At 35.9% G+C, this 24,893-nt stretch overlaps 1 protein-coding gene across 1 annotated transcript in view; it reads right to left on the bottom strand.

Annotated features, from left to right (window-relative positions):
- Window positions 1–24,893, bottom strand: part of DPP10 (dipeptidyl peptidase like 10) — a 685,728-nt gene that overhangs the window by 108,950 nt on the left and 551,885 nt on the right. Inside the window, exons 8-9 of the mRNA XM_061199257.1 lie at window positions 10,746–10,866; window positions 387–541 (exon numbers count right to left, since the gene is read on the bottom strand). Coding sequence (XP_061055240.1) covers window positions 387–541; window positions 10,746–10,866 — 276 coding nt within the window. The remainder of the gene's footprint in view (window positions 1–386; window positions 542–10,745; window positions 10,867–24,893) is intronic.

The raw sequence follows: 24,893 nt of genomic DNA on the forward strand, positions 1-24,893 counted from the left end.
TTATTTGACTGTGGCACTTTTTGCTCCTGTAATAATAGCTATTAACAGCTCACAGAATATACCTTGGAGAAACTTTTGCCCTGGGATCAATGCTGTTTCTTATGTTTTCTCACCCTCTTTTCAACTAGGAAGGTGAGGGATAAAGAATGAGAGCATCAAAGTGAAAGAAATACAGCAGAAGTTCCTGCACCCTTGAATCATCTTTAGCTGTTCATACACAAGCACTGCGCACAGACCACTGCAAGCTCTTAAAATGATGACTCTGTCGACTGGTAAGGGGGCTTATTTTATTCTCCAAAGACAACTTGTTCATGAACCGAGAATACTATCAATCAAGTCACTGGCACACAGAGAGGGGGGACAAACAGCATTTCCACATTACTTACCTTAGGATATGGATACTTCTTTCCTTTGGGATACAAAGCTCCAGTAAACCGGGGGATAACCATGTTAGGCACCAAGGAATCATTTATCATCAGGAAGGCAAGCCTTTCTCCATCTGGTGACCACCAGTGGGCGATGTGAGAATGCAGAAGTTCCTCTAGAATAAACGAGTGTTATTTGAAAACAACTGTAGATGTGGGTTCAGTGACCCACAAACATCTGTCCTTGAAATCTTTATTGTACATAAATATTTTCTATACAGTGTAGTGGATTTTATCAACTTCGTGAAGAATTCTTTATTTCTGAGCTACCCTTTTAATCCCAAGAAAAGAAGATGCAAAGGAAGGAAAGAATAAAGCAGTGAAGTCAGGATTTCATGGATTGTCAACAATGTGAACAGAGGAGATGAAAGCACTATCAGAGTAAAAAGAATGAGAACAGTAATTGAAGACTGAAACATGGCATAAAACCATATTCGTGTTGCTCTTCATTCGTATCTTCATTCAATCATATTTCCATCCTCTCATCATCAAACAAGTGGAATACCTACTAGATTCGTTAAACTATTCTAAGCTCTAAGGAAATAAAATTTAAAAAATATACTGGATATCTTTCATGTGACCCCAGATCCACTATCCACTTTTCTACACCTGATTTCTGGCCCAGGAAATTAACCTGTATGAACTATATCAAAAGGGCTCCCATGCTCTCTAGAGCATGGTCACTAGGGTACCTTGGCAAGAGATTAGAAGGAGAGTAAAGTCAGAGTATGTATTCCCTTGGCTCTGTCCTGAAATGTCACCTGAGGCTTGTTGTGTGCTTTAAATGATTTCACTACTCCTATCAATGCAGCCTCATCTACACAACGTTCTCTTTTTGTATCTGATAATGGCTCACTTCTATCATCATAGGGGTGCACATTGTCTGGCTGCTACTAGTCTAGATTATAGTTCTGTCATTTATGGATCCCCTGCACCTTCACCTCTGTAAATTATCTTTTTGTAAATAAAATTAGATTTCAAAATTAGATTTTGAGATTAGGTTGGAGATCTTTGATGCAATAATAACCTTTCTGGGGGGAATTGGGAGCATAGATAATCCATAGCAAGGGATGGAATCATGAATAATCAATTGTCACTGGTGATGACACAGAATAAAATGCAGCTAGAGAGGAAAAGTGTTTGGAGGACAAGTGATTGTGACACACTCAGTTGTTACAAAAATGGCAACGATAAAGATTATAAGTGAAGTTCTTACGAGACCTCAGAGGGATTACATAGGAATAAACAGAAATTGAAATCATGACAACTAAATTAGGAAAACACAAAAGGTCACCATGGCAACTTTGGAGTCCCTCTCTTCTGTAGTTGAAGGGCAGATGTGGCTGAGGTCCGAGAGAACACAGAAAGTGTTGCAGAGGAGCAACACAAATTAGGGTCTCAACTTCACTTGTGTTTTAAAGCTAAGACAGCAATATTGGTAGAGAAGTATTGGGAGCCTGACAAATAGGCTAAGGATGCTTGGGTAGATGTGTGCAGTACACTTACTGCTTTCTGGACCAGTCTCATAAATAACACATTTTACAGTGGAATATCGGCTGAAGGTTTTGAACCTCAAAATTTCCACAAGTCTTCTTGCTGACTGAGGCAACCTCTATACAAGGGAGCTAGACCTTCTCTGCATAAAGGCAGAGTGAAAGATTAATTCCTGTAAATTTTAAGAGTCTGCATCCCTAGGGAAAAGGTTAGAGATGTAGTAGCCTGGGATACACTGGGATATCTATTAAAAAGTAGAGAAAATTTGTTGGGATTATATTTATTTAAAAGTAAAGAGGGCCTGTACTCTGGATTTTGAAGAACACCGTAAACTACATTCACATGTGCTGACCTGTTTTATTCCCAGGTAACCTCTAAAACTGCCAGTTCTGAGAAGAACCTGAGCAGGAGAGGGCTGTGCAGCAGATCAAGGCCATGGTCCAATCTTTCCTACCATCTTCACCCTGTGACCCAGCAGATACGATGGTAATCCAAGTGTCCTTCCCAAACAGAGATGTTGTGTGAAGCTTCTGGCAATCACCATATGACAATCAGAGCACAGGCATTACAAGCTTTAGGGAAAGGCCATTTTCTCCTGTGCCGATAAGTATTCCCCAATTCAAAAGCAGCTCTCTACTGAGCTATGGTAGAAATAATTAGCCTGACCATGGGATACCAAGTGACTATGCAACCCAAACTGTCCATCATGAACTGACTCTTATCTGATTCACTGACCATAAAACTAAACACATACAGCTATATTCCACTCTAAGATAGAAGTGGTTTATATGGAACCGGACTAGAACGTATAAGTGAGCTGCCCATCGTATTGCATCCTCTGCTTTATCCTTTCTTCTTCATTTCACATCTATGCCTCAGGATGCCTATGCCTCTGACACCCTGACATAAGCTGGCAGAGGAGGAGTAAATGTAGGCCTGGATTATGGGCAGGTTTGTGTGATGTACTGAACACACTGGAACTGGACAGGCTCTGCACTATAATCTTACCCAGGAGTGGCATAAAAAGACTATAATAAACCTAAATCCTCCCAGTTGGAAGACTATTAAACAAGATATTTAGTTCTCTACTTCTTGCGGAAGGAGACTTGGCTTGCAGCATAGGTCCATCCAGACTCATGCATAGTAACTGATAAATGGCCACCTGATCAGGGATACAGAAAAGTAAAATTACAGAACTAGTGACAGGAAGTCTAAGGAAAATAAGTGCATGGACTTGTCAGGAGGGGTAAAAATGTAAAAAATTTGAAGATATTAGTGTCCTGCTTAAGGTCCACCAGAGCACATCCATAGCAGAGGAGGCTCTCAATGACCAGATGGACAGTATGACCGCCGAATGCATGCCAGTTTGTCTCTGGCTGCCAATGATAGTGATCATTACTAAACCCTTGACATGGCATTATTTCCCAGCAGGCCCAGTGGACTACCTGGTGACAGGTGGATTACATGGTAACTCTTCCATCAAGAAAGGGTAGAATTTTGCCATAACAGAAATCGATACATATTCTAGATATGGATATGTCTTTGCTGCCTGTAGCCCTCTCAGCACTGCTGTTCATGGACTTACAGAATAACTTATCCATTACCGCAATAACCCACACTATGTCACCTCCAAACAGCAAATATTTTCTAGCAAAAGGAAGGCAATGGACTCAGAATGGCATTCACTGATTTCATCATGCTCCCCGCTAGCCGGGCTTGATAGAAGAGTAAAATAGTCTGCTCTACCTCGATTTAGGCACTATTTTTTTGACAACATCCTTGAAGTTGGGATGTTATCCTCCAGATATTAGTGTCCTACTTAATGTCCACCAGAGTACATCCATAGCAGAGGAGGCTCTGTGTCCTCCTGCACAACCAGGAAGCACAGATCTAGGAGCTAAGGGGTGGAAGTGTAGTGTTCTCTTTCACTATCACATCAGTAATCCACTGGACACAACATTCTGTTTCTTATCCTCATGATAATGGGCTTGGTGGGCGTAGAAGTCCTAATACCTAAGGGAGGATTGCCTCCAACAAGGAAAATAGTCACAATTCTGTTCCTCTGAATGAGAAGCTGAAAGCTTTCCCTGACCATTTTGGGCTCAGTGTGACTGGAAAAATAAACCGACAGAAAACATAGTCACTGTGCTGGGTCAATGATTCATATCATCTGCCAGGAAGAAAATGTGCCTTTACTATATAAAGAAGGAAAAGGAAGAAGATATTTGGAATTTAGCAGATTCACAATACCCTTCTGTCTAATTCCATCTCATTTTCCAATTCCACATTTCTACATGCCAATTTCCATTTCAATGGAAAACTAAAATGGTAGCAACCTAATTAAGAAGAGGAAGCAAAGGAATAAGATTTGGCAAGAATAAAGTTTTGGTTTGATGCACCAGGTAAATAACCTATCTAGTCAAAATGCTGACTGAAGGTAAATGGAAACAGGAAAGAATAGTCCAGGAAAGGAGCTATGATTACCAATTAAGGCCATATGATAAGTTACTTCTTTTCTTAATGGGGCCATTTTCCCCCAAACCTTATATGAAAAACACAAATATTGGCTGTAAATTTCAGACAGGTATATAACTGGGCTAATATCACTCTACAGTGAAATGGTAGCAGATGAGACTTTGTGTGCTCCTCTTCTGGGGCCACAAACTTTTCATTTGAATAATAAGAACATTCCCATGGTGTCTGAGTTTTTTTTAAGTGTGGCCAATATGAAACCAGGCAAATCAAATAAAGAGAAAAAAGTTGGTGCATGGTATTTATTTTGTTGGTTTCCACCCATGGAAATCATGTGGGTTTGGCTGTCTTCTTCAACCAAAACTCACTGCTTCTATTACTGTGAAAACTCCAGGGCTCCCTCCTTCTAGGCCCTAGTAACAGCTGCCCCCCTTCCCTCTTCAGGTATTAATGGCTAAACCACTACTAGCCACAGGTTGTATATTCCTTGTCTTTTACAAGTGGCCCCTTCATAGATAAAGCTGAATACTATTTTGAATGTGCCTTTTTTTTCCAGTAGTGATCCTGACCCTGATTTATTCAAGTAACTTAAAATTCAGGTGAGGAGGCATGAGTGAGCCACGTAATACTGAAGAAAAAACATGCTGCCAATTGAGTGCACGTAAACTGGAAGTCTTATAAGACCTGTAGGTACAGAGAGATCAGATTGCGTTGTCCAAAATCAACACTCAGGGTTTCTAAGAAGCAGGTTCTATCCTGGGTGCTGAAGTATGCGTACACAAGTACTTCCCAAGAATAAGAATGGCCCCAATTTGAGGGTACCATTCAATAGAAACTGGACATCATCTACTTTTATTTATTTTAGAGTGATTTATGCCTAAAGTTGTTCCTCACAAAAATGATAAAATAGCAAAGTAGTATATACAAAGGGTTATGTGACTTCCTTCAGGTATATAAAACAAGCTACCCGAATAGAAAATAGATAAATAAAAGAATCTTTAATATGCATTTGCTTAAAAGTCCTCTTGAATGAGGCACATATTCTTTAATTGCAACTAATAGGGACTTTTACTCATGGATTGAAACTTCCTGTAATTATATTATTTACAAACAATGTACTTTTACCAATTGCACTCCATCCCATTTCAATGCAGGCTTGGCTCTTCGTTGTCTTTATTACACTGATTTAGAAACTCTCAGTGCAGGGCAGATGGAGTTCCCAACACATGTGGTTTTACGTCTCAGACACTTAAAAATACAGCCTCAACACGAAGCACTCGCAGAAAGCTAACTCATATACGACCCTCGTGTTCAGATTAACAAGCCATTCCGAAAGGTAAGCTCATTTTATCCGTTTGTAGTTTATCAACTTAGATAGGATTTCCTGAGGATCTACTGTCAGCCCTGTGGGTTTTGGTTGATTTTTTTTCCCCTTATTTCCTGTATCTTACTGTCAATTTTCTTGAAAGCATTGTCTATGTTCGTAACCTTCTCACTTCCCATTTACAGCTCCATCCACTGCAGGCTTGCTTCTGGCACCACCAATTGACTGATTTTGTTCCTGTCAAATTCTGGTAGCAAATCAAACAGTAACTTTGGAATCCTTAGCTTGTTTGACCTCCTGAGACTTAGCATTGTTATCACCCTATCTTCCTCTGCCTTCCATGGTTGCATCTCTAATCTTTCTTTCTTTTATATGTCACAGTTCAGTTTTACTGGGATTTAGTAAGTACTCAGTAAATATTTGTTGAATCAATGAATGGATGAATGTGACTTCCTGTGTCTATGAGAAGGCACAAAGTGAATACAGGCATTTTGCATTATTCTCACCAAATAACAAAAAAGCAACAATCCCAATTTGTTGATAAGCATATTGTTTATCTTGTAAGTTTTTTCTCTCACCTCTTTATTCTTGTCATTCTTAAAGCTCAATGCAAAAACCATCTCTTCTATAAACCACCCTATATTCCCCCAATGCACCAGAATTAATTCTATTTATACATATATTTAATATGATGACATGTAGTTCTATTTATATTTCTATTTACCATGCTCCAAATGGTTCATTATATAATAGTTGTTTACAGTTTTTCACTCCATTAAGTTGGAAATACCCAAAACATAGAAACCCATATTCCTCACTGTATTGCTCTCAGATAATGTCGGACAAATATATGTGCTCAATAACTGTTAGACTGAATTTCAAAGAAGGACTCCTTTAAAATACGAGATTCTAAAATATATTTATAAATCTTTTAGGCATGTCAGTTCCATTATTCAAATAATTGAAAGTGACAGTCATTTTTTGTTTCTATTTAATAGATTCAATACTTCATGGAGATTTTCAAAGTTGTAAACTTGGCAGCTGTGAACTTTACCTTTTTTAAACAAAATATTGATCTGATATTTTGTTTAGTTAAGTTACCACGTTAAATATGCCAATTTATATGAATAAGATTTGAGGTGTTTTGTGTAACTTATATTTAAAATGTTTCATTTTGAGCATGATGTTTTATTTTTCTTCTGAACTTCACCAACTCTTTTTTTTGGGGGGGGGGCGCTCTGCGTGACTTGTGGGATCTTAGTTCCCAGACCAGGGATTGAACCCAGGCCCTTGGAAGTGACAGCGTGGAGTCCTAACCATTGGACCACCAGGGAATTCCCCATGAACTTCACCAACTCTTTAAAACACATTATATTTTATTTGCTTTTACTTTCCTTAGGAATTGAGTAATACTAGAAATAGAAACAATTACACTTTTAAAAGACTTTTAAAGACTCCACATTAGTGGCTGTGGTTGGGAGCAATAGGCACACTCACAGATTGGCCTGGCCCTAACGCACTTAAAACTTGCCATAAAAACATTTTATTATCTTTTATGTGACTCTTCTAATCTTTTCCTACGATAATTATAGAAGGTAAATTTCAATTTAGAAAAAGTAAGTGGAAATGTTACATGTTCCTTCTTGGGTTTCCCACACATGCTAATTCATATTGTAATTGATTTCTGCAAAGTAATAAAAAGGAAATCTCTACACTAGAGTATCACATATATACTGTTGAAGATCATATGCATTTCTAATAGGTAGTACTGCCTTTTCATGAGTATACTGAAGGAAAAGAGAAGGTCTGGATTCTGGGAGGTGTTGACACATTGGACAAGCAAAGTGACAGTAAGTGATTAAGGCCCGTGTGGGACTTTTGAACCATAGGTTGGGGATGCCAAGCAAAATGCTGAGGGAAAATCAATGATGTATGAATTGCCTAAATCCCTCTGCCAAACCTTAACACTTATTCCCTTCATAAGGTCCGTCCCTTCTCTTGGAAATGAAGCAAGAATTGAGGTAAGTCCATGGACACTAGGGTTCAGAGTCTTCGGCTGATGAAACAGACCAGGCAAATCTAACACCTTAGGTCCATAATGCACGCCATCCCTTAGGGAAGAGCGAAAGGCCCTGCACTGTAACAGGTGGAGTAGCCCAGGATGAAGCACTGACTTTGAAGATGCACATTCAAGTGTCAGCTCTACCCTCGTGAACGCTGAGGTCATGTCTAAGTCACCTATCCTCCTTGAATCATGGTTTCTTCAGTAAGTGATTAGATATACTAGCATCGTAAGAATTAACTCACATAGCATATCTTAAATTTCCTAGTATACCTAGAACATATGAGCCCAAAGGATTGAATTTAATTTGAATGGCAAAAAGCATAATTTTTCCATTTCCCCCTTTTCGGAAAGTGTCAGACTTACAGTGTCATCCCAAAACAAAAGTTTTTCTTACCCATTTGTCCTGCTTATCCCTCAACACACTGTTCAGTTTCGGCCCCAATATATAGGTTTTTATTCTCTAATTAAGAAGATAACCTTACTTACCAAATAGTGGTCTTTAATTTCTCTCCTTATAATTTCCTCAAATATGTAATTCCATAAACTATATGAAGCCTTCCCTAAAGGACAGAGGCCCAAATCTTGATCAGTGTCAAGTCAGTACATTCTACATTGGGTTTACCCCTAGTTGATTCAAAATTTCTTGAATGTTAAGGATCACATTTTGTCACCCAATGTAGCATACTAGCACACTGTGAATCACCAATGTTCCCGCTAAATTATTCCTCTCCTCCTTGAGTCTACTGTTCCTTCTGATGCCTACTCACTGTGTCTGCCACCACTATTTACTAGTGATCCAAACCAGAAGCCAAAGAATCATTCTTGACTTCTTCAATCCATCTCGTCCATTTAAACACTAAGATCTACCTATTTTACTGCCTCATCAATTTTAGAATCTTCCCTCCTTCTTCCTGCTTTAACCCTAGTCCTCTCGCTCATTATCTCTTGATAGAACATAGAAAAAGCCTTATAGCTGCTCATTGGTTCTTTTCACTATTCAATTCCAGCTTTACACTCTAGCCAAAATGATCTATTTATGCGGAAGATCTAATCTTGACACTTCCTTTCCTGAAAAGCTGTATTAGTTTCCCCATTTAATAGTGGAAAAATAATTGAAATCCCAGATAATTTTCAGGGTTACTGCCTCTTGGTTCTTGTTGCCTCCCTTTTCTCAAATTTTATGCCTCAATAATACTGAGCTGATTTTAGTTCACTGGGCACACACTATGCTATTTAACCCTTCTATGCTTCTTCAAGCTTTTAACTCTTGCTTGGATTTTTCCTTCCTGGTTTCTTCTTCTGTGTTAAACTTCTTATTCTTTGAGGCTCAGCTCAGAGGGTTTCTCCATTAAGAAAATATTTACAAATCCCTAAAATGGGCTAAGTCTGACTGCCTTGTTTTTTCATAGAATCCTGTGTTTACTGTGATTTATTACTCAGTACACTGCATTAGCATGGTTTCTTCATCTTTCAGGGTCTCCTACAGTACCAAAAATATTTTGAAGATAAAAGGTGTGTCTTTCCTAGCTCCTCTAGGTAAGAGGTGGTTAATTCTTACTACATAGATTCTCAGAACTACCAAGGTTTCAAGTTTGTTCCTCACCTGTTTTTTCAATTCATTGGGGCGTCTCAGGCCCCTCTAATAATCCATCATTTTGAAATAAGAAAGCCAGAGTCAGTTTTTGACACTCTCAATCAAAGAACCCTACTAATCTGTTTGTGCATTTCATTTTGTAAAATTTCATAGTATAATTATCACTGATATTTCCACAGTAGGTTCCCCTACTCCTCAGAATAAACTGTGGCTTTTACTATTTGATGCTAGCTTATACACAAAATATATTATAGATATAAATACACATGTACACATATATGTGTAAATCTTGAGGGCTACAATGTCTCTTCCTTAATAATATAGTTCCACCCAGCAACATTTTCCTTTTAATGTAAAGTCCTGAGAGCAGAACTTTGTTTTGTTTCCTGATGTATCTCAGCACTTAGACAAGTACTTGGAGCATAGTAGGTCTTCAATAATATCTGTCAAATGAGAGCATGAATGAATGAAACGAATGAATGAATAAGCTAAATGATTTACTTTCTTACATAATTAAAAGTAGCAACTCTGAGCTAGAAAGATTGCATTTGCCAGTACTGCTCAAGAGTAAAATTTATTCTCTGGAAGATTCTTACTTTATAATTTCTAATTTAATAAACTTAGTTTAAATTTTGAGGTATTTTGCCAAGATCAGCTGTAGAGTCTGAAACGTAGGTTTTAAACTCACACTTTGAGTTTTTCCTAGGCAATCTGTACCTATAACTAGCTGATAATTGGTACATGATAAAATTGGACAGAGGTTTTCATCACCTGATTCCTTCTTATATTCTCAGCTATTATGAAAACTTGATTCAATAGTTATTATAAATAACTTTTTAGGTAGGCTTTATTGAATATTTTGGTCCCTATACAGTGGCTTTTAAAATGTAACAGAATGTTCTTAATGGAAATGACTAATAATTAAGTGGCTTTCATGCACTTTTTGAATAGTAAAGGATTTTGTTTATTCCTTCCCAGAGTCAGAAAAATTCAGCATCTAATTCCAGAGTGATGTAAGATGATTATTCACTTTCATTAGTTAAGCATCACCAAAAATAAGATCTATTTAGCCTGAACAAAATGTGTATATGTGTGTGTGTATATGTGAGATATATATATATATATATATATATATATATATATATATATATATATATATATCTCAAACATGGAATTATATAAGTAGATGTAAATCATAACCAGTCAAAACATGAGCAGATGCAAAGATATGAAAGCATGAAGGCAATTTTGAGAGGAAATGAGAGGAAGAAATAGTGTTATAAGTATTGTTATAATTGAACAGATTTTTCTTATAGATTTTGTGTAAAAAATATCATTTGTATTCTTTTGAAACTAAATCTATTTACTCACCTTCATATAACCAGTCAGCAATTCCATTAAAAATAATTCCTTCTTTTCCAGAAGATGTCAGTCGCAATGAACTACTCTTTATATCAGGTTGATAGTAGATATTATTTTCAAAAATATAAATCTGGATCAGGAAACATGTAAAACAAACAAACCAAAAAACCAAAAATATTAGGAAGCCTTTTTTTAAACTTTCATATTATAGAATAATAGCTGAAGAGCTAAGTGTTTTATTATTTGCCTGCTTTCAATTTGTTTTTATTTAATGCATATTTTTTATTGCTTTCAATTATTAATGGCTGTTTCTTTCTCTATCATATAATACCCAGTTATCATTTAGAAATTACATGGTACTAGCTATTGAAGCTTTTAAATCCATATTTTCAACAACAATGTTTCATCTACTTAATAATCTTTTTCTCATACCACAAAATTGGTTTGGGTTTGAGATAACATTCTGCAGGCTTAAGAGACTGACAACTGTACTAGATGCCATTTTAGTAACAGCAAACAACTCGAAAAACCTCAATCTGGGGTCTTTTACCAAAAAATGCATTGGTGATCAATAAAATAATCTTTAGAGAATGTCTCTGATTCTCTCCGGCTCAACTCACAGATCCACTAATGAAAGGAGACGCTGGCAAAATTCCTTCAGATTGATAAGTGGAACACACCTCCCTATGCCTCAATCTTCCCTGGTAATTCTTTCCTAAATAGCATAGCAGTAATAATAACCTTGTGCTTGAGGATTCAAGAAAGAGTTTTAATATGAATACATTACAGAGTCTTACAAAATAATATCAACATCAGCAGCAGCAACAACAATAGTCCCAATACAGGAACAGCAGTAGAAATTAAACAGTGTCTGTCCACAAAAAATGAACTATCTTTAATAGAGATAATTCAGGATAAAATTATTTATAATTCACTTTAAAATATTTTTAATGCCAAACATTTCAAACTGTTGGTCTGTGTGATATAACTGTCACAGAGCCATGTTTCATCCACTTGTTGCGGGGAGTAGAATATTGTTCAATGAAAGCCAAATTGCTATTTAGATTGACATTCTACTAAGAAGGTGGAAGATGGCCTAGTGCCCATGTGTTCCAGCATGCTATAGGATCATTGCACAAAAGCAGATAGAGCAAACACAAGAACTTCTGAAATAATTGTCTGATTAATCATGAGGTCCTAGATTTTAAACCTTGATGTGCACAATGATGAAGGCAATCTTAATATCCAGAACATTTGATTGATATTCTACTTTGATTCTGGTGATTTGGCAAGCACTTAACAGTGAGTGTATCTAGTTAACCGTTCCACTACTACCTGTTGTTTATATTACAGGTGAGGATGACAATAAGAATAAGAATTGTTGGGGGTGGAGAGTAAAAAAGATATAATAGGTGTTTAAACATGTGTTTATAATCAGGCAGCCTAAATTTAAAATCCAAATAACTTGGATAATTTGCTTAACCTTTCTATATCTCAATCCTCTCTTTTATAAGATGTGGATGTCTCACACCTACTTTAGAGATCTGATGTGAAGAATAAATGAGATGAATGTAGAAAATGTAACACATGTGGCTATTGCTCGGAGCAGGGCTGACTTCACGCAAGATAATCTGGTTCAAAAATCTTACACTTTTTGCAGGCGCTACAGAATCTAAATCAAAACAAAACCTCTACAGCTTCAGCCAATGTATAAATTATCCCAAACTATTGACTATTAGGTTGATTATATTATGTCGACTATATATTAGGAATAGTTAGTAGAATAGTAATAGCAGTAGGGGTAGTACTATTAGGAGGAGGGGGGTGGTATTAACAAATGATATTCATTGCTTTCACTTCATTTAGAAAGTTTTCAAGTGATAAGAATATAGGAAATAAACTTATTATTGAAAGTATGCGGGGCCCACTTAGGCAAAAGTTTGAGAACTATATCTCAGGTATCTTAAAACGGGATGGAAGTGTTTTTTTTTTTATGACTTTCACAACCCCTCATAACTGAAAAATAATATTAACTTTATTGTAGCCATTTAAAGCTTAAACTTCATGTGTTTTGTGTACTACCTCCTTTTGCCTTTCACAAACAGTATATGAAATAGGCACACAAAATCGGCTTTACTTGGAGGGAATCCTCTTTTTGTACCATAATCTTCTATTAGGACTTGTAAGTAAATAGAAATTCAGATCATCCACACTCATGCTACATAAGCACATGGGACTATTATCAAAAGTAAGGGTGACTTGAGACTTCCCTGGTGGTCCAGTGGTAAAGAATCCGCCTTCCAATGCAGGGCACCTGGGTTCGATCCCTGGTCAGGGAATTAAGATCCCACATGCCACAGAGCAACTAAGCCCATGCGCCACAACTACTGAGCTTGCGTGCCTCAACCAGAGAACCTGCGTGCTGCAACTACGGAGCCCACCCACCCTGGAGCCTGCACGCCACAACTAGAGAAGAGAAAACCGCACACCACAACTAGAGAGAAGCCCGCGCACCGCAACGAAAGATCCCACGTGCCTCAGTGAAGATCCCCCATGCCACAACTAAGACCCGATGCAGCCAAAAATAAATAAATAATAAATCTTTAAAAAATAATAAAAAGGGTGACTTAACCCCATGTAATATTGTTCCAAATCCTCCGCTTTTTAAAGGGAACAAATTCTAAGTCAAAACAATTAATAAAACCTCCACGATTTCAGCAGATGTATAAATGGTTTTGGATACCAAAACCATTGACCAGTAATTACATTTGTATTTGAAGAACAGATTGGATGATGTTCAAAATCCACATGAAACTGACATCTGTTTCAATGTAAAAGAACAAGCAATATGGAATCAGAATTTTAATGCCATTTGCTGAAAGCTGCAATATCAGGGGATATCCACAAGATCTTTTTTCTGTGGACAAAAAATTAGTGGCTGCCTTTATGAAAATATACACTTATAGTCTTTTAAACCCTTTTAAATTACCAAAGTTTTTCCTTGAATTATATTAGCTTCAAATAATAGTCACAAACTCTCACCACTACTTTAGCAATGTAGGAGCTGCAAATATTCCCAGGTACTATCTTGGCACATTGATGAAATTAAGCTGGATCCAAATGACAATGATCAAGGGCTACGACTAGATTTAAATCACATTGAAAATACGACAAACACTAATGCCATTTATCCTAATGTTACTGATTAAACTGTCATAATATTTTTGACACCATCAATCAATGCCTTCAATGAGCCACCTAAACAGTATAACAAATAGAAATGGATAGCTATTTGACCATTTAATTTTTCAGCTAATAGAGCAAGCTGACTACCCAGTTTTTCAAAATCCATGGTCTTAGTACACTTACAAAATAATTCAAAATTGGTAAAGTCACAACAAAGGCAATAGGAAGACAGCTGAAATACTATGTGCTGTGACAAACTGAGAACTATGTAGTAAATGACCCAGGAAATTATTCTATCAATGTGTTAATTGATATTACTCATTACCAGTGATTAAACACAATATGTGTCATTGCTGTGCAGGAGGCTTTAAGAGCCGATTTTCAACTTTCTGCCCTCTCTTCCCCACTGCAACTCCAGTAATGCTTCAGATGATGGATGCCCCAGCAGCCAGGATTGCTGGGTGAAGAGGTATGGAACAAACTCCTTCCCCAGCCCCAGCGAACTTGTGATGGACATGTGGCAATAAATGAACATTTGAGGTTAAAAGTTATTAGGATTATAGGTTTGAGAGCAATTACAATGTAAATTACCCTACTGTGACTGATTTAACCAGAGACAATGCCTAATACAAACTTATAAGAGCAGATTCTTATGAACTTTCAGCCAGTTTAATTGAAAAAGAACATCAGAATAAAACAGAAATATAATTGAATGTTAGACCTATTTTAGCTGAAATATTACTGCAAAGCTATTCCACCTTCACTGATTTGAGTAATTTTTATGATAATTTTAAATTAGAAAACTACAAATCATTCAAAAATCCCCATATGTTGTAATGGTGTAAGAGAATCTACAAAGTCACAGCCAAGTTGGGATAGTATTTGGGTTGCCTTCTACTGTGGCTTGCTTTCTGGGAAAAAGTTGTAATTAAGAAACTATCCCAGATAACATATATTACTGGCAGGGATGTGGTGAAAGGGGTCCTTTTCCTATGTTGATTGTGAAAATATAAAATGTGATAAGCATATTGAAAAGCAATATGGCAACTGAAAACAAAACATATTCCATCTCATCAGCAATCCCAAATCTGGGACCTTGTCTTGTAAGAAAAACAAAACAAAAACAGAAAACCACCAATATGTACAGAATGATGAAGAGTGATATTTATTTCTGCAGTGTTTATGATGGCCAAAAAGAAGAGTCAAAGTGAAAACCCATCAAAGTGCTTGCCTGGATGGATTATGATTCATCCACATCAGGTAGTAACACTCGGGCTTTGAGGAGAATAAATTAGTGCTACATGAGTTGACCTGGAGGTGTTTCACTGAGATATTGTCAAGTGACAAAAGGCACAAAACAAGAAAATTATTTCAACATGAATCCATTTTTGTACACCAGACAATGACAATACTAATACAAACTTACACTAGCAGGGATCTCACCAACAGATATACATTGAATGTTGTCTTTTGGTACTCAGCCCCACACCTGCCCCCCACCCCCCATAGTCTTCTATTACTGTGTCATCAGAAACCTGAAATCTACAATTCTAAGATTCCCTTGCAAACTAGTCTTCTCAGCTTCTTTGCTTGATGGGTTCTTGTTACCTTCTGCAAATATGAGAAAGTTAGTTGCTAGTTAGGAACTGGAAGACATTTACCTTTGGCAGTGGCTTTTGCATGCCAGCTTCAACAATAGTGACTAAGTAGCAGTACATATATATATATATATATATATATATATATATATATATATATACATATATATACATATATATATATATATATATATAGTTTCATACCCTTCAAATCTATGCAGTTCTTATCTTTCAACATGCCCTAATAGATGTGAACATTCAGACAACCATATCCTTGCTTCTTTTGGCTCCTGGGCCACTAACCATACTCTAACTCCGTCATACTTCCTGATCCAATAGTGGCTCCAAAATTTGTGTGGAATCTTTGCCTTTTGCTTTACCAGGAACAGATTTTAATTTTTAATTATTCCAGCTTATCAATTTCTTAAATAATTAATATTAAACTAAATATATGTTAATAAAGTGAATTTCATGTAATATTACTTTGGAAATAAATGACACAAAAAAGATTTCACGTCATTATTAGATTCAGATGTTATAATTTTTCAATAAATAAGAAAATTTTGTCATATGGACAGTATTAAAGCATATAATTATGTACATAATACTTTATCAATAAGCCACCTTGAACTCCATCACATACATAAGACATTTAAATATTTTTTAAATAAATAAAAATGTTTGAAATATTTAAGCCATATTCCATTAATGGATATGATTCCATCGGATTTGAAGTAAAATTTTCCCTTTTAAGCAATATGCTACATTTCAGTCTAGGAAACACTTGGAGGAATTATTCTTTAAAGACTTTAAGTGTAAATTTATAAATAAAAGGTCCTTATTTTGATTTATATATATAGATTATTTTGGTAACATGAAAGAATATAAGCAGATGAAAAAAATCAGAGTATTTTGATTTTACAATTAGAATGGCTAAAGTGAAAATGAGAGCCAATAATAATGTTGCCAAGGATGTAAAGCAACTGGAACTTTCATCTCTTCTGGTGGGACAGTGAATTGGTACAATCACTTTGTAAATATCTGTAACAGTTTTTACCAAAACAGAACATGTATATAACTGTATAACTCAGCAACTACATCCAAGGAAATGTATATGGATATATATCCATAACTAAAATGTATATGGATATACATCCAATATATGGACATATATGGGAACCCAATATATCAAGGAACATATATGAGAATGCTCATAGCAGTGCTATTTGTAATAGTCAACAATGGTGTTGCAAGTTATGATAATAATTACCCTTGGCGGGGAATAGTGCTAGTGAAACTGAGCAGGACACTGTGGGGGCCTCCTGGGTATAAAAGCCCTTCTGTGTCCCCAGTTTCTTGTTTGTAGAAAAAAGGCTTTAGTCTCCTAGGACTTCCCTGAGTTACAAAGAACAGACTCAAGCAGTTAATAATTAGGGAAGTGAGGGAATGAAGAAACAAAGGAAAAGCAGTCAAGAAACAATAGTTTAGGGATAAAACAGAGTCCTAGTTCCTTCTTAAGGAATACACATAACAATCTGACACATACCTTTGAGTTGTTATGCAAAAACTAAGATTCCCCACCCAGGTGGAAGATGGTAACTGTATGCTGACCACAAGCACATAGAACCAAGACTGGTTGGAACCAGAAGGTTGATGATTAAGGTTCCTGAAAGATCACCCTGTTACCTCACCACCAACCAATCAGAAGAAAGTCCACGAGCTGCAACCCTCACTCCAAATGTTGCCTTTAAAAGCCCTTCCCTGAAAGCCATCAGGGAGTTTGGGTCTTTTGAGCATGACCCATTCTCCTTGCTTGGCAACCTACAAATAAATGCTGTACTAGCCTTCACCACAACCCAGTGTCAGCAGATTAGCTTTGCTGTGTGGTGGGTGAGCAGACCCAAGTTTGGTTTGGTAGCACTAGTAAACAGCAAAAAAGGGGTCTTCTGGTATATGAATGATGCTCTGTTTCTACTCTGGGCACTGTGAAAATGGGATTGTTCACAAGAATCAGCTCTGCATATTTGCTGCATTATGTTAACTTAAAGAAAAAGGAAAAAATTATGCAGAATTTTATTAGTAATCATAATTCATTGAAAATGCTACCTTAAAGATTATCAATATTTTACTGAAAGCCACAGTATATCATTCAACTTTATAAAAATTATGTTTCTTTAATTTGCCAGTATGTAATAAATTCTGAGAGCCCATTTATGTAATGCAAAGTAAAGCTATGAGCACAAGTTAAATAGTTTGATTACCTCTGACATTTTAGCTTTGAATAAATCTGTCTGTGGGTTATAGAGTACTGCTTTCATTTCTCTGCAGAACCATCGCTGGGATAGAATAACACACTCAAATCATTCATGTCACCTTTGCACTAGTACCTGACATTCTAGAGACAGAATCACTATCAGAGAACTCTCATCCCTTGACATTTGCAATTATTCATATCAGGAAGCCCTTTCAAAGAGCTCTTATTTCTTAAAACCTTTACAGAACATTATGCATTCTCAAAGAAGTGAAATATATCCTTTTGTCTTAAATTCATAATTATGTCAGTCACTCCCCAATTCCAAAGCCCTTTTATCCATTTTTTTTTTTTTAGGAGAAAAATGGATACCAGATAAAAGCAAGCAAGCAGATAATTGAAAACCAACTACAATCAATGAAATGTAACAACAGACTATCTCTTGGCTATGTCATTCCCTAAAACTCATTCAGGGTAAGAGAAGACTTTATGATAAATTGATCATTTTGATAGTTGAAAAATCAATTAAAAATACTTATGAGCCCCAAGAAATAAACTGTGACACACTGAAGACAATCAACAACATTATTATATTATTTAAAAAAAAACCTTAATGTGCTGATTTATATGTGTCAGAATGCTACAGGATGGTATTGTCTAGTCATTGTGTATCCATTTCTTCCTCTACTCTACTTTCTTCTTTTTCATTGTTCCTTCACCACTCCATCTCTTGTCTTATTACCCTTTTTTTCTAGTCCTTTATCATTAGCCAAATAGGTATCTGGAACTGTTTACATGCTAGACGCTGTGCTAAGTTTTGGGGATATAAGGACGAGATCTTACAATCTAATGATGCATTCCAATACAAGCACACACAAATTAATGTCGATGTGGTCAGCAAAGAAAAACAAAACCAATGTATGAAGACATTAATTTAGCGGGACATGTTACTGCCTAATATGTGTCATAGCAGTAGAACTTGAAATGGAAAACAAAAATAAAAGCAAAAGTGTAGAAAATGGGATTTCTATCAAAGAGACATGGGATCTAATCCTGGCAGTGCTCTTTGTGAGACGGATGTAGCTGCCAGTTGCAGTATCCTAATCACAGATTCCTGTGGCATTGTAATCAAATTTTCCGAAACAAATCCTATGTTCAACAATGTCTGACCCCTCATGGCCCCTGTTCATTTTCCAGTCCTGGAATTCCAACTGTCTCATTGGTTCTGAGAGCTTTCAGAAATCTATTTAATGAATTCATTTTCGGTTGAAATGAACGTGAATCCATGTCTCTCGCTTACTTGCAGGAATCCTAATTACCAGGTGACACGCGGCAGCTTAACCTTCAAAGCCTCATGGGTAAGAAAGCCCTTCACTGTCAATTATGTTGGGAGCAAGCTAAATTAACCCCTGTTTCTTTCCAGCTTTCATCCATCCCAGGATTAGCAAAAAGCATGGTGCATATGCACTTTATTCTCTGATGTTAAAACAATTTGATTTTACATTTGTATTGTAACTCCTTGTATTTCAAATGGAGACTCCAAAATTTTAAAAAAAGATTCCATGACTGAGGATTGAGGGAGATTGGAAGTAATTCTCATATGCTTATCAATGTGTCTGTGCCTAATGCTTTCCAGTTTATGGGCATGTTGATAAGAAAACAAATTGAAAAATGCAGAAGGTGGAACCAGCCTTGGCTATCTCCCATGCACATTTTACCCACAGCTCTAGACTCTTTATTCCACTTCAGGCAAATTCAAGGCATCCCTGGGCACGAATGAAAAATACAGGCCATTTTTTTCAATACAAGAATATCCAAACATTTTTTACTGTATCCTCCCCAAATACTGGATATCAGTAAAATAATCATAAAAATCCAACTTAGTAATGAAATGTCTTATGTCCAGAATTAGTTTATTCTAGTTAATGTTCTTATAAAGTTAAATTTAATTGAGATAATGATCAACTGAGGATGAGAGTCATTTAAATTCAAGCATAACTTGGAATGCAGGACAAAAAGCACTTGAACTACTTCCTTATTGTCTCTTTCTTCTTTTTCCCCATGTGAGAGTCTACAGAAATGATTATTCCTTGTGCTTCAGTTATCTGTCTGCTACAATGGGGTCTAACTAAACACAATATACCCTAATAACTTTTTATTTTGTGGATGAAAGAATGTAAAAGGATGTTTGAAAGAGTCATATCTGATTTTTAGTAATTCATGTTTGGTGTTTGCAGTAGTTTATTCACTGCTTCCCTCTCTTCAGTTCTCCTCACTTGCATCCATCCAATAAAAGGACAAAACAGACCCTTTCTGTCAGTGCTTTGACTGCGACATTGTCCAATTAAAGTTTCAGCATTCCATAAAGACTAAAGGCTAAATTCTTTACACTAAAATTCTAAGCAAATTGTACTGGTTAGGATTTATGTACTAATCCACCTACAAGGCAATCTCTGCCCTAGTAAATCTCATCCACTTGCCATCACATAGTACAGTTTTTGTCTGTGTTTGTTTTATTTTCTTCTTTCTTAGGGAGTCACTGACACACAAAACAGAAAAATCTACCTTGAACAGAACATAGACTTCCTTGTGAAATACCACTTTTTAAAAATGCTAATGTCAGACATTTCATATTATTTAAAGACACATATAATTATATATATTTACTACTTGAAATATTTTTGTTTCTTAATGAAGAAAGTTTAAAGATGAAAGAAGATGGCAAGCTATATGTATGGGGGTACACATGGAGGAATGATGGTTATACAGGTCACTTATTCATTTGCAATTTCACTATACTCCTACTACATACCATGTCTATGAGACAATGTTGACTGAGTCTTAGTACCTGTTGTTGATGAATTCACAGTTTAAAATAAGAAAGATAAGAAAAACAAGAAGTAATTAACAAACTACATGGTATTTCTATGACATATTGATGCACAAAGCATTAGTGGAATGTGAATAAAGACACAAGACAGCTTGAATCTGATTGAGGAATAGGAGGGTCAGAAAAGGTTTCAGATGAGGCATGACATTTTGGCTGAACTTACAAGTTCAGGTGGATTTTCCTAGGCAGAGAAAGGTAAAACAAACTTCAAGTAGAGGAAATGGCATGAGAAAAGGTGGGTTTAAATGATCAGATGTTGAAAACACACTATATAGAAAAAAGCAGAAGGAATAGGGGGAGAAATGACAAGGCAAAGAGATGTGTGTTAGGGGGTGAATGAAGCCAGACTATAGATATTAAAGATTTGTTGGAGAGCTGGAAAGAAGTGAGGGAAACATAAGGAGATAAGAATGAGATCTTTCTTAAAAATTATCCATTTACTAGTCATTCTGAAAAGCAGTTCTATTTAAAAACTGACTAGAATAATATTGGTCCATTTGTGGAGATACAAAGATGGATAAAGTGTCTTGAAAATTTTTTAATCATGATCATAGAATCTTTCAGTTCATTTTGAGTCAATTTAAATAATTACCCTCTATTCTTGGAGAAGCAGGAAGTGAAATGAAATCTCAATGATCTCAATGATATTGTATTATTAACAACTAAGGCATAGGATATCTCAAACTGAACCTCCAAACACCTTTCCTATATGGGTCTCCTGATTCTACAGGTATGAATATAGTAGACAAATAATATGCCCTCTCTTAAAATGGACTCCTTTCACATTAGCCTTTGGTGGGAGGTGGGTGTGTTTCCAAGTTTGATGCATATAATACTTTAATGTTAGAATAGACAAAACCAAGACTAATAGAGATAGAAAATCAATGTCTAGACAGATAGCAAGATGCTTTCATAGGAAAGTCCAAATTCATCCTCCACTGGTAACTTGGTATCATAACTCTTGAAGAGATATAATATGACTGAGAAGCAAATGAACAGTGTGATTCTGGGCAGGGGGAGGGGGAATATCACCAGTGCATATACATTCTTGGGTTTATAAATGGAGGATGGAATAAGACAAGGTGAAAAAAATGACGGCTTGACTTAAACTTTCAAAACAATGTCCCTGAATAGAAGACTTTTCTGGGAATTTAAAAGTAATAAGAAGGAGAAGGAAGATGAAAAAGAGGAGGAGGGAAAAAAAAAAGAGGAGGAGGAGGAGAATGAGAATTGAGGAAATACACCCAGAATTTATTTCCTCAAAATGATTTAGGCTGCATAGGCTGTAAGTCTGCTGTCCAGAATCCTTCATCACAGGGTTCAAGCAAAGAAGACCATCAAGCTTTGCATGGATCCCATCATTGCAGCAATGAAGTCTCCTTGCCCCAGGCTTAGTGATCACTTTCGTCACACAGACTTTATCAGTGAAATCTCTCATGTCATTTACTCCTGTTTGTATCAGACATCTCCAGATTTTAACTATTGTCACTAACAACTTATCTTCCACCATGTCATCATCCCTATAATAACACTCAATACTCCCTGGCCCTTTACCCACTCAACCTTCCATGCCCTTTTACTCTATATTTGAAAACTGGCACTCCAAAACCAACCTATTTCCCTCTACTTTGTTCCTTCTCTAAGGGTTCCTTCTCCCTCTTTGCCATATCTGAACCCTGGTCTCCCTTGAGGACATCATTACCCAGACACCCTCTCTAGTGACCCCTGCTTATTATCTCATACCTCAAGATGCTCATTGCTCCCTTTTGTTCCTTTAGAACATAATTCTTCCAGCCCATTATAAAAAATCCTTTTCATATGAGGCTCATGCCAATCAGCTTTACCATTCTCTGGCTCTCAATGTAGAAAAGTAATATTCTAAAACACTAGTTATAAAAATACTAGCTCTGATAGGCATTATATGAAAAAAAAAAAAGTTTCATGGTCTATGGAAGGGTTCAGTAAATTATGGTGCATGAGCAAAATCTAGCCTGGCCCATGAACTAAGAATGGTTTTTGCAGACCAACATGTGTAATTAATTTGATGAGAGGGAACACTTACATGGAATCCTAATTAGGTGAAAAGTTATCCCACAAAAAAGAACCTCATTCTTCTTTTTGGTAGATATGTATTATAAAACACTACACTTAATTGTTATTTTACTTTGAATTACCTCAATAGAATTTTCTGGCAACGTGTTTTTCCGTCTTGTTATATTAAAACTTACATAATACTCTTGATTTTGCCTCTTGTCCTGCAAAACCAAAAATATTTACTATCTGGCCCTTTACAGAAAAAGTTTGCTGACCCTTGATTTGGGGTAAACAACTAAGAAACACTGAATTAAACAGTATTAGTTTCTTCCTTCCTCTCGCCTTCCTTTCTTCTTTCCTTCCTCCCTTCCTTCCTTCCTTCCTTCCTCTCTCTCTCTCTTTTCCTTCCTTTCTCCTTCCCTCCCTCCCTCCCTCTCTTTCTTTCAATTCAGGATCCTTCAAAGTTTGCTAATTTTATTTTGAAACACTGAGATCCACGATATTATATAACGTTTCCTAAATACAGCTGACCACGGTTTTTTAAAAAAAATCAGAACATCTTACAGGCCAAATATTCTAAAACTTTAAAAAATACAATTTAAAATAAGTCTTGTTACCTTAAATAAAAATTAACTGGTAACTGTATCATTATTTGTATCCTTAAAGATCTATTATTTTCACAGCTTTCAAACTGCATTAACACTTCTCCAAGATATGGGTAAACTTTTTGTCAGCAAACTTCAGTAGCAATAACAAAACTCATCCTGAGAAATTAAACATCAAGGATTGACTCGAATTAATTGATTGATTTAGAGCAAAATTTTCATATTTTTCTTAAAAACAGCGTTTACAATCCACCAAACATTTAGCCACCATAGCATTCTAGGCCAACCAAGCCAACACTTTTCTGTCCCAGCTGATCCCTTATTTTGTTTTTCTTCATCTTTTAGATTCTCTGATACAACAAGCCGAACATCCAGAGCAAATAAATCAGATCTTCCTTCAAAGTCTTTTCAAATAACTTTTTTCTTCTGTAAAATCTTTTTATTTTTAGAATAAATGCACATCATTTTCAAATCCCCTCCCCTCCAAATAAAAAAAAATCATGATTCCAAAGAAACAAACCCACTATTTCCCTCATTTAAAAAAAAAAATGTATGCATTCGACTAGCCTTATCTGCATGTTATTGTGCTATAACTATTGTAGTTTCGTCCAAAGTATTTCTCGATTTATCATCTTCTGCTTCTAGATTTTAAATGTCTCAGCCGTTCTTTAATTTCACTCCAACAGAATTCTCTAGTGACTAACATAGCAGATTCTAAAGACAAAATTCTTATTCTTTAAAAACTCAAGTGGCTATTTTTTTTTTTTTATAGAAAATGTTTTCTACATTTTACTAACTAAATTCTTGAATGTCATCACATTTGGGAGTAATAAATGCTACCAGAACTGAATTCATGTTAACTGAATTGTTTAATACATGTTTTATTAACGCTATGATTAAAACTGGATGAGCTACCAAGATAATACACCCTGGTTTTAGAAATAAGACCCAAAGGAACCAAAGTCTCAAAAATTTACAATGACTTAAAAAGAAGTCGAAACAATTATATATCATTAATCATTTAGATGGCACCTTCAGAAAAACTTGTTTCAACTTTTCAAATGTAATTAGGAACAAAGATGTTTAAAAAAATGAACATTTTCTTATGAAAGCATGATTCTACTAATTGTCTGACTGATGGCAGTAAATAAACTACCACATACCCCTAAATTCTAAAATTATTTAACCAACAATCTGATTTTTATTAGTCAACTAACAAATTGAAGTGCCTCATTTTTATCACTGAGGAAATTAATAAGCTCATGTAAAATACAGAAATGTTGTAAATGTACAGTTTTCCCATTCCTCCACCATTTTTATTGTTAATAGTTGTCAACAGCATCACGTATACATACATTATAAGCTCTCAAAGCATATCATCATTTTTTGCTTTTAACAGTAGGATGTTTTACACAGAAATTAAGAGATAATTTAGCGCTTGGTGTGTACTCATATATTTAACATTTCCAATGTTCTTCTTTCATTCCTGAAGATCTGAGTTTCCCTCTGGTATCATTTTTCTTCAAACTGAAGAACATTCTTAAGCATAGGTCTGGTGGAGATAAATTCACTTATTTTTCTTTTATCTGAAAT

This window comes from Eubalaena glacialis, chromosome 1 (genome assembly GCF_028564815.1).
Source record: "Eubalaena glacialis isolate mEubGla1 chromosome 1, mEubGla1.1.hap2.+ XY, whole genome shotgun sequence".
In the NCBI taxonomy this organism is placed as follows: domain Eukaryota; kingdom Metazoa; phylum Chordata; class Mammalia; order Artiodactyla; family Balaenidae; genus Eubalaena; species Eubalaena glacialis.